This window comes from Ursus arctos, unplaced genomic scaffold (assembly GCF_023065955.2).
Source record: "Ursus arctos isolate Adak ecotype North America unplaced genomic scaffold, UrsArc2.0 scaffold_11, whole genome shotgun sequence".
In the NCBI taxonomy this organism is placed as follows: domain Eukaryota; kingdom Metazoa; phylum Chordata; class Mammalia; order Carnivora; family Ursidae; genus Ursus; species Ursus arctos.
The window spans coordinates 53,534,780-53,546,550 of record NW_026622775.1 but is presented as its reverse complement, the minus strand read 5'-3'; the positions used below and the strand labels follow the sequence as shown (position 1 = coordinate 53,546,550).

The 11,771-nt window shown below is 38.3% G+C and overlaps 1 protein-coding gene across 2 annotated transcripts in view; it reads left to right on the top strand.

The window, feature by feature from the left end:
* The first annotated feature begins 2,975 nt into the window (after window positions 1-2,975).
* SPOCK3 (SPARC (osteonectin), cwcv and kazal like domains proteoglycan 3) overlaps window positions 2,976-11,771 on the top strand; it is a 447,127-nt gene continuing 438,331 nt past the window's right edge. Inside the window, exons 1-2 of one of the 2 annotated variants that reach the window (XM_057310163.1) lie at window positions 2,976-3,059; window positions 3,595-3,783. In XM_057310163.1, the coding sequence (XP_057166146.1) occupies window positions 3,595-3,783 (189 nt within the window). In that variant the 5' untranslated portion in view covers window positions 2,976-3,059. Of the gene's footprint in view, window positions 3,313-3,594; window positions 3,784-11,771 lie in introns of both variants that reach the window. The other variant, XM_026485616.4, reaches the window with a different exon arrangement.

Here is an 11,771-nt window from a genome sequence, read left to right as displayed (position 1 = left end):
CGAAAGAAAGGTAACTTATTAAGACAACTAAAGGGTGTGTGTGTGTGTGTATGAATTTAAAGATAGGGAGTTCCATTCAGGTCTTCACAGATCCCAATCTCAAAGGTGGTTATAAATAGATGCCTTGTCACCATATACTTAGTATTTATTGTTCTAGGACTATGGCAAACCTAAAAATGAGGGTAAGTAAAACTAGAGAAGAAACAGATTTAGTATAAAAATAATTTCCATTAAAATATCTTGCACATATTTGATGATAGATATTTGTTAGTTGATTAACCTAATGTTTAGCACAAGAAGAGTTAAAAGGTTAAGGAAACAAATATAGAAGTAAGGTTCAAGCTTGGAATGGCCTTAATATTGGCTTTTTATAATGTGTATGAAAACTTATTTGTCATGAAGTGACAGAAGTGACAGAAAAGGGACTGAGAATCCGAATACCTGAGTCTTACTGTGAGGTTCAATTTTGTAAAGCATGATCAGAAACACAGAACCAAGCTCTCCCTACTTACTTCTGGTGTCTTGTTCTGCTCACCCCAAACACCCCACTCCACTTTGTACTTTTTTAGCTTTTCCAGTTCCCCATGAAAATTCTCACTAAAACCGGGAAGCAGTCAGAGAATTATTCCCATTGGTGCCAACCTACTTTGACTTGTAAGGTTCCTAACTACCCCTCCCATATATTACCTCCCACTTAATACTCTTCCTGTATTCTTCCCTGCTGTGTTTTGCTCTCCACAAGCTTTCAATTAATTTCCATTGAGGTGTTAACTGATAACCAAGGTGTTAACTGAAGTGTGAATTCTCTCAGGATTATTTAAATTTTTAAAGCAGGCTCTTTGAAGACCCAAACATTCAGTAATATAGAGAAACCGAAAGGAGACTTCCCTGTGATTAATACATTAAATCATCACACTTAGTGGACTTTTATTCTCACTACTAACTTGCCCAGAAACTTAACCTTAACAATGGCATGGCTTTAGAAGAATGGTAGAGGTTTAAAGAAGCTCTGCTAGTAGTTGTAGCAGATGAACTGAACCAGACCAGATCAGCACAAGTGCACTCACTCTATTTCTTTTGACTTACAGCATTTCAAATCCACAGTTTGTTGGTAAATCCTGCTCTACCTTCAGATATGGAGTTTGATACCCTATTAGAGGCTTTTCTCCCAAGATAAGTACAAGCAGTGAAAGCTAGATGTGAAAAGATTCTATGAACATATCAGGGTCAGCAATGAAATACATGCATTTGGGGGGTAAATATATACTTATGTTGAAAAATATAATAGATGCTAACATTGAGGGGTGGAGGAGTGTTAGAGCATTATCCCTCATCAAATATTTTATAGCAAATAACATACATCTTTTTTTAAAAAAAATAGCTTACAAAGACTAGAAGGTAATTTTCAGTTTAACAATTTTAACTTCTGCTGTGCATTGTAATTTCATCTAAGGCATATTTTTTTCTGCTTTTCCCATTAGATTTAATTTTTTTAAAAAAAGAGTGAGGTTTTTAAACATGTTAAAATATTCTCATTGAATCGAGAGTAAAATACTTCATATTTTGAGGTGGAGAGGTGAAGATAGGGATGTAGGCGGTTGAAGGATAGGGAACTGAAAGAGGGGTTAGTGGAGGGTGGACCTATCAATGGTTGTCTAAATGATGTCTTAAGCAAGATATTGCTTCAGAATATTCTGAAGTACATGACATAGCCAGCTGTGACCAGACTGAAATAAATGTAATGGAGAATTAGTATACGTCAGTGTTTTTAAAGTTATTGGATGTGAGTTTATATCAGTCAGGGAGTCTATGAATTGCACTTGTAGATTCTCTTTTCCCCCCTTCATCAGAGTGGAAACAGTGGCATTTGAGGAAAATATCTTTGTTTTCCTTTCATTTAATTTATATATTATAATATGCATTTAAAATCCTATATTTACAAAAAATAGAAATCAATGTTAAGCATGCTGTTTGATTCTTATTTTAATACAGTTTGAAAAGTGTTACACAAATGTTATTTGAGATGGAAATAGAAAATATGAGTGGAAGGTACTGCTGCTATTCAACTAGCTCCTGAAGTTTTGGAAACTACATAAAATTTTCAAGGGTCATAGCTTTGGGAGATACAGTTTTAGCGAAGTAACCTCTAATAAATTCAAACAGAGGTACATAATGTTATTATGGTCTTTTAGTCTTCATAGATCTCCTGATTTACATATAATATTCACTTCACCTAACTCCTCCCAGTCTGTGGGAGAGATTCTCTTCATCAGATTCTGTTTACAGGGGGCTAATTAGTGATTTCCTTCCAGCTTATTTTGAATATGTGGAGAAGCAATGAAAAGTCAAGTATTTTGTCATAAATGGAGGTTTGGAAAGCAAAATTAGTATTCGGTCTTGAAAATGCTCTTCCATTTTTCAGTAGGGAGACATAGATTAGGATTTTAAAGTTTCTGATTCTGGTCCTAGAGCATAAAATACAGTTGTCAATGAGTTTTTAAGGGGAAATAATCTATGGCTTGGGGAAATTTTAGGTGTCCTCAAACTTCCTACCTACTAATGATACTCTGTTAAAAAAAAAAAAAGAAAGAAAGAAAATAGCTTCCACTCTTTAACGTGAAAGTCCGCACCCTTTTATAATCCAGAAGTTTACTCAAACATTCTTTAATTTTTGGCATTAAACACATCTCCCAAGACCCTACAGATACGGCTCTGTCTTAGGGTGGAGCTCAGTCCAAGAGGTTTACAGGACATAAACTCCAAGGGATTCTTGACTTGGTGATGCATAAAGTTTTCTTCGGATCTCATTTCCCACGTCTGAGTGACCAGCTTCGAAATCACAGAGCAGAAACAACTAAGAGAGCTAGAGTATATTTTGTGTTAAATCAGCCCAGGAGCAGAGAGAATGTTCAGGCAGTCTCGCGAACGTGAGAACCTCGTCTGGAGGGGAGAGGTTATAAAGCAGATAAGGATTCCTAGGCGAGGAGCTACCGCATCCTCTGCCTTCAGCCGAGCGTCGCATCCGGAGTCGACTGCAGCTCGGATCCAGAGAGAGGAAGGTGGGATAGGAGGAGGTGGGAAAAGGAGAGGAAAAAAATAAAAAAAGGAGCTGGGGGAGGGAGGGTGAAGCAAGGGGAGTAAGCGAGAGAACAGCGCGCGGGGGGAGGTGGAGATGCGGGGAGCGCGCCTGGCGCAGAGAGCTGAGTGGACCGCTCCAGACAGCGGCGCGTGCAGCAGCTCCTGAAAGCAGCGAGTTGGCAGAGCCGGGCTGCATTTCCAGCAGGAGCTGCGAGCTCAGTGCAGGCTCACAAGGTGATGTGCCTGGAAGCATTCTTTTGCCCGCTCGGGGTGCTGCAGCTGGGGCTTCCTCCCTTATTCCCACCTCTCCTCCCCCGGGTCTGCGGGTCTGCGTGTGTGTGAGTGCCCGGGTTTGGGGGTAAAACCTACGGGGAGGGGGCACCCTGTCCCTGCTTGTCTCCTCCTCCCTTTACCCCCGTCGTCGTTGATGCATGTATTCCCGGGTATCCCGGTCTTCTTACCCCTTGTTTGACACTGCCCCCCCCCTCCGCCCCCCGGTTGTGTCTCCTTTCCCAGATGCTCAAGGTGTCAGCCGTATTGTGTGTGTGTGCAGCCGCTTGGTGCAGTCAGGCTCTCGCAGCTGCCGCGGCGGTGGCTGCGGCCGGGGGGCGGTCGGACGGCGGTAATTTTCTGGACGATAAACAATGGCTCACCACGATCTCTCAGTATGACAAGGAAGTCGGACAGTGGAACAAATTCCGAGACGTAAGTGCTGCGCACCCCCATCCCCGGACACAAGAGCGCGCTGCTCGCAGGCGGGGGCCGCGGCGGCTGGGGGGTGGGCGGACAGTGGGCTCGATTTTGTTAGGAGAGGGGTTGCGGGAGTCGCGGCGGAGCTTAGGGGCTGGAGAAGTTGGCAGTTGCGAGGACCCCCTCCCGGGTGGTGCACGGGGAAGGCTTGCTTGCTGGCTGCGCCGGAGTTCAGGTCTCACCAGGTTCCCGCTTGCCTCCTACCTCCTCACTCTGCCACTGTACCTCCCCACCTCCCTCTGCCCCCAAAGGTTTGCGAAGTGCTGGCTCTACCTTCCGAACTTTTGAATGGTGTTTCTGGCAATAGTAAACACGGCAGATGCGCCTTTGCGATGTATTGCTACTGAAGTAACTAGGATCGATCCCGTTACTAATGGTCCATTAAGGAATTTGAGGGAGGAGGTAGGAAGATGTAAGATTTATAAATGCCGGCTCTCTAAGGGGTGGGAGGTTGTTTGGCCGCACCAGTGAGCAGAAGTTGAACTGCTCCTGATTACATAAAATTGCTGATCAGATTTGTGCTTCGGCATTAACTTTAACACAGAACATGTGTACAACGCATTCGATACCGTTTTATTCCGAATTGAATCACTGCCGGAAAATCCGCCCGGTGGGGCGGGGGGGGGGGGTCGTGAAGGGGGTACTTCCGTAGGTGGTAGCTCTGAAAGGGTTAAACTGTAGACTCCCCTGGGGAGTTTCCTCAAGGGTTATTAAGACCGAGGCAGATTTTGAGACGTTTGTTTGCCTTGGAGTCAGTGGCCGTGACTTGCCAGTCATTTTTTCCCACCTGCTCTGAATGCAGCCGAGGAAGAGCCGCCGGCTTGAGAAGCGCGGTTCACCTCCAAGCATTCAACTTGGTTGTCCCAGTGAGGTGGCTGCCCTGGCAGTTGATGACCGCCCCCAGCCCACCCTTTAAAACCCGGAAGGCCCGAAAGGAAGCGAGAGTGATTCACAGACACACTGCCAACCTTTACTGTGACATTTGAGAGGATTTCTTGTGGAGTCCATCTGCCCTGCCCTACGTGGAGATGAGTTAACTTCTTCCATCAGCTCACACTCTGTCACGATTTGGGAAAATAAATGGAAGCTTAGATGAATTTTCATCCTGGCTCCTCTACCCCCTTCTCCCGACACCCCTCACGTGAATTAACTGAAGAGCCCAAACGCGTAGCTGATTCTGGCAGAGGGATTCCTGAAGAGACGCTAATTTTTACTTCAAAATTAGGCATAGCTCATTGATAGTAGGCACGGGTACAGGGATGAAAATAGTCATGAGAATGGTAATACTTAATGGAGGGCTTTGTCTTACATGCTTTATGAACAGAGCTTAAGCATCATCGTAGTGCTAACTGAAATCCTTTACACATTTGTTTTATTTTGGTTTATGCTAATACTGAATACCATCAAAAAAGCAAGCAATTCTTCTGGGGAAGAATTTTTGCTTATTACGTCTTCATTTGGAAAAAAAATATTGAAGATTTTGTCATTATTTGAACAATGCTTCACATAATGACGTTTTATTTATTAATGGGTGCTTGAAAATCCTTTAAAATAAATGTTAGGCTTTTTTCTCTAAAATATACTTTAAATCTTCAATATCTTAGTATTCTCTGAATTTATTCAAATTCCTTTACTGTATTATTAAGAGCAACCAGTTACACTTGAGCAGTTTGTAAACGTGTTTGATTTAAACTATGGAGGCAAGGTGAGTTGCCTGAACTAATTAAATATTCCAGGAATCATTCAGCCAACTTCTATAGACAGAGTAGAGCATTTATTCCTTTAGTACTTTCAGTTATTCTTACTTGATCTCTGGGGGGAAGAAAAAACATTAAAAGTATATGTTAAATTTAAGTAAAGGATTTACTGAAATATTTTTAGCAAATATCTGATTTGAAGCACATGCAATAATGAAAATATAATAATTATCTACATAAAAGGTATATCAGGTTTTAGCATTACCATTTTAGTAAGATAATTATGTTTTGTAAAGATAACTTCTGGAGGGCATGGAGAAGATAAGTGCTATCTTTTTTTCTCCCCTTGTAACCACCTGTTGCTTATTCTTAACATGATAAAATGTATGGTGATAGTGTGACATCTCAACTCAGAATGCATAATATAGAATCTGTCTTTCAACCATCCACCTCACTGCTAATGTACAGATTGGTTTTTGGGAATCATTAGCTTTTCTTTTTTTTTTTTTTTTCCTGTATCATTTAAGATATTGTTTATTTTTTTCATTTTCATCTGGAAATGAGGCATTGCTTGAAATACGTTTGTGCTGCATGAATCTACCTTTAAGTGTTCTGTATCAGCATTGATATCTTAAGTAATGGATTTGCATAATTAGTTTATACAAAGGCAAAGAAACAAGGGAATCAACCTCTTCTTTTAGAAACAATTTAACTGGAGTACTTATGTTTACTTTTCTCTCCCCAAAATATAGTTGATTTCATTTACAAAAAAAATCTTTGGAATGCCTAGGTATAACCAAGACTAGAATTAAGCTTTACCTTTCTTCGTGTGGCTATTTTACACAAGCAACATTATTTTACAAGTAACTCCTAAAGGGAAGTTTGAACTATATCTTCTTCTGAATCATATTTGAAAACTATTTTGAATAATATTTGAAAATACAATCCATCATTATATTTTAATTGAATGGTTTTTAAGATCAATGTACTTTTTATATAATACATGTAATATAAATATATAACTATATGTTATGTATAATAAAGCTTTAGGAATAAGGTGCACGGAAAGGAAGTACTATGTGAGAATAGATGAACACAGGAAGCACTGCCATTGATGACTCATTTTCTCAATTTCCTCAATATAAATCACAGAAAAATAATTAAACCGAAGTCAAGCTTAACATAGAAGAAACTTCAAATAATTTTGGCCACTTTATCCTAGCAATTCTCTTTGAATAAAGTTTTGTTGCCCTTCAAAGTGTACAGAATGTCATTATATAGACAGAAAACTTATCCTTTTGCAAACAACAACAACAACAACAAAAAAAACACACATAAAAAAACTCCTGTGGATGTTCTAACTCGTATGTTTTAGGAAGAATATAAGTTTAACTTAAAAATATAGAGAAGTCAACTCACTAAAAAATAAGTATGGTAGATAGAACCAGAATGTTATGTTCAGGGTATAATTATGTGATTTTAAAATAAAGCAAACAACAAAAAACTTTCAGCAGCAAGGAATATTTAGTAGATACACTGGTTACATGACATTTGCTACTTTTTTAGTTCTGGTGAGTAGTGATAAAATCAAGAACACAAGATTCCCCAGTGGAGCAGTTGTGGGAATACTACCTTTACAAAGAAAAGGTGTAAGGAATTCCTTCACCCATTCTTGCATATGTAAATACATTCACGCCTATTAGGAGAACTGAAAATCTGAGATCATTATGAGAAAACAAAATCACTAGCTCCTGAATCAAATGGTCTGTATATTGCATAATTCAAATATTTGTGTTTTATAAGTCAATTAAATTATACCCTTAATCATGTAATGAATGAGTTTGGAATTTGGAAACCAATGAATTAATTGATAATGAATGATAAAATACCTTTATCAATCTTAAATATTATGACTTCACTAAAGTACATGCTGTAATTAAGAAGGACAGAAAAAAGATAGGAAGCAATATAATGTAGGAAGCAATATAATAAAAGTGTAAGCGGCAATGATGGCCATGCTAATTTCAAATAACTCACATGATAAAGTCAGAACTGTACCCATACATTGACGTTCAAATACTTCTGATTAAATTTATTTTTCAACAAAAATACCTGGGAGTGGAGGTAGTGGGCGGGAGGACAGATGAACAGCTGCAGCACAGAGGATTTTTAGGGCAGTGAAAATACTCTGTATGTTTGTGTAATGGTTGATACATATCATTATACATTTGCCCAAACCCATAGAAAGTACGGCCCCAAGAGTGAACTCCAAGGTAAACTCTAGACTTTGAGTAATTATGATGGTCAATGTAGATTCATCTACTGTAACAAATGTAACACTCTGGTAGGGAATGTTCATAATGGGGAGGTTATGCTTTTGTTGTGGCATGAGGTATATGGGAAATCTCTGTACCCTCCTCTCAATTTTTCTGTGAACCTAAACGCCTCTAAAAAAAAAAAAAAAGTCAAAGAAAATCATAACCACAACCCCATCATCTTACAAAACAGACAAATGAAAACCTGGAGCTCATTTTGAACACTGTTTTAAGAAATGGTTGCCATTCTTCTTGCAAAATCCACAATCAACATCAGTTTACACTTACTCCTTAAGTAGTTTTTAATACCCTTTAGATATATTGAAAGCAATAAAAAAGTGTTAACAATTTGACTTTAAAAACTCAACCTTAAGTTACAGGGCATGTAAAGTGTTGTGAAAATGTAAAACACAGGTTTAAGTGTCTCAGAGGCACTCAAATTAGAAGTTGACTTAATAAAATGCCTGATTTGGATATATTGGATAGTAAAGTAACCTTTCTTAACTTTTTTTTTCTTTTTATTTCCTTTTCTCATCTGAGTTGAGGTTTCATCTTAGTAGAGTATACAGATTATTTGAGAAATAATGGCTGATGGGGAGGGATATTTCCTGCCACTTAGTGGCTTTAGAGGAGTAAAGCCCCCTGAGAGTCTATCAACTTTTACTGCTATTAGTTAGTAAATGAATACTTAGTTTCTATACCTACTCCAAGTAAAGTATTTCATTGCTTTAGAAGGCATTAAGATTCAAACAGAACCTTTAAAGAATACTATCTCAGTACTTTCCTTAGATTTATTATAATGCACCCTGGTTGTACTTCTGGAGCAGCCAGCATACCTTTAGCATGAGGGCTTCTCCTTTGTGGTACCTTTTCTTAAAATTACTTTCCTTAGTTGAGATATCATTGACAAAATTGTAGATATCTAAGTTGTGCAATGTGATGACTTCATGTTCATATATATTGGGGTGTGCTGACAGTAGGAAGGAAAATCTTACCACTTCACTTTCCAACAATATGTAACAAAAATAAAGAATTATTAGTGACTGGAGAAGCTGAACAAATCAAACCACTATTCTCTCTGTTCAGGAACACTTTCTCAATAATGAATATCTAATTTGGATAAAAAGAGTACATTTTTAGTGTTTCTCACTGTGAAACAATATTTTTAACTGTGGTAACCATTACCTATATTTTATCATAGTTGAGCCCATAGGCTGTCCTTGGCAATTCTTCACAGTTACTCTGTTGCATTCCCACAAGGGTTTTTTTCTCTTTCTTTTGATCTTTTTTTCTCTTTTGATCTTTTGATGACTATGGGCCACACTGAGTTTACAAATCCATGAAAGTGTATATAGCATACATATTTGCAGATCAGACCTGGTAAAGACTGTAGCAGGCGATATTTTTTATATTCGACTATTATTTGTATTGTTTAAGTCATTAGAGGACTCAATCAAGAGAGAGGCAATTGACTATAAGAAAAGCAATAGGCAGTCTTTGAAGATTCTGGGGCTAGTGAGTTATTACAGCAGCAAAGGGCTAGTCCCATGTGATATTCTGACCCCAATCCATGACATCTGAGTCCTAGTTAAGCAATGGTTGTGGTACAACCTCCACTCCCTTAACCCACTCTTAACCAACCCCTTACCCCCCCCCCCCACCACTACCATACTCAACAGTTAAAATTGGTTTTGTCAAGTCAGATGTCACATGAGGAAAACAGAGAATACCCACTGATCAGCTGGTTTCTGGGAAGGGACTGTCAGGTAGAACTGGTATTACATTGTCAGATCCCATCTGAATTGAGTACAAAATTGACTCAATTTGCTTTGGTTTCATTCCAACAGAGAGAAATTATAGGGAAGTACACAACACTTTTAACTCTCCAGGTCTCCTAACTTCTAGTGAATTATTAGGAAAGTGTGACTAAGTGGAATAAGAAATAAATTACTTTGTGTATGTCTATACATTTATATGTATGTATACATAGGTTTATGCATAAATATGCATGTATTATATATATATACTTTGTATGTGTATGTCTTCAGATAAGTAACAGATGAAATCATCAGGAAACCAAAGTGATTATATATCCTATTGCAGATATTTTTTACATGCTAATTAGAAAATAGGCACTCCCTCTAAAATGTTGTTAAGACAAGTTTTTTAGTTTTTTTTTTTTCCCCTAGTTTAGTTTTCCGCATTTCACACAAACACAGTCTCCTTTGCTATCATATGTGCTGTCACTACATGTCTTTCTGGTTCTTCTGAGAAGTCAGCTTGCCTGCGATTACACACTTAAGCTTTTTACCTGATACACCAAAAGAACATCATGTATTGCTATGAAGCATCTGTTTTTCTACTCTTGACAATAAGACTACGGTAAGACTGCTTTTAGATCTCATGATTCTGACTCAGAGTAACATTTTATGTTCTTATGCAGCTTTAGTTTTCATGATCTGGGCTAGAATTGTTTTATTACATTTTATGTATTTATTTTCTAAAGTCTGATCTGTGAATCTTCTATGCACACCATCCAACTCCTTTAAGCTCTTGGAGTATTTACCTACATTTTTTCCATTTATGAAAATCCTTTCTTTTTATTTTATTTTATTTTTTTTTGTTACTCTTTCTACCTCTCCTAGTTTGCAGATTCTGCTCCTTATTAGACTCTGAACTCTCTACAGTTACAGATTGTAGTCTCTTTCCCCTCAAAAAACCTACAGTTCTGGGGTGCCGGGGTGCAGTTGGGTAAGCATCCAACTCTTGGTGTCTGCTCAGGTCGTGATCTCAGGGTTGTGAGATAGAGCCCTGCATCAGGCTCAGTGCTCAGTGTGGGGTCTGCTTGGGATTCTCTCCCTCTGCCTCTCCTGCTCATGCTCTTTCTTTCTCTCTCTCCCTCTCAAATAAATAAATAAATAAATAAATAAATAAATAAATAAATAAATCTTTAAAAAAAAATCTTACAGTTCACCTAGCATTAGCACAGTGACAGGCTCGGAGTTAGCGTTAGAAAAGTACTTAATAAATAAAGGAACATTATATTAAGTGTGCGTTGCCATCTGCACAGTCCTTAAGTAAAGGCTTTTAGAACTGTATTGCTTTTTATTGACCATTTCCATTTCTGACTGCTGCCAACACAATTCTGTAATGTGAATGAAAATTTAATTTTATATGAAATATAAGGTTGCAAGAACAAAACTGGTTTAGTCCATAAGTTTCAAAATGCTCTAAAATGGAAATGCTGTGCCAAAACTGTCATGTTCAATTTTAGAGTGGTAACAGTAGATGGGAATTATATGCATCTTGGCACTCTCTCTGTCAATTCATCCGATTCTTTTCCTATAGTTTCTCTTTGACCACATAAATTTTTGCTCTAAAGTCTTTAAATATTTTTTGCTGCCTACTAAGTAATGTTAAACACCAATATCTTCCCACTTTTTCAAGTACTGCACTTCATTTAATGGTTGTATGCCTGAATCCAGATATTCTACAGACAGTCCAGATTTATGTCTTTGACTTCTGCCTCACCTACGATTGCCAATGCATTAGTGAGAGATAGGTTAAGTTCTTGCAAAACAGGGGCTTTGAATCAACATGCCTGAACTAAGATAGAATTTTATTTCCCAGCCATGTAATGGTTGAAGTCAGCTTGATGAAATGAGCTGTCCACGTCCGAACTTTCAGGGTTAACCATTTCAGTATTTTCTATCATCAGTTGTCATTTCCTACCCAGCAGGAAGGATTGAAGAGAAGGTCTAGGACATGCAGCTACCCCTACAAGTTACCTGGAAGTCATCCCACATGACTTCTGTGTGTATCTCACAGACCTGAACTCAGTGACATGGCTATACCTAGCTAAAAGGGAGACTGTAGAATGTCATCTCTAATGGGAAAGGATTAACGGTAAAAGAAAGAAGGCAAAGCCAGT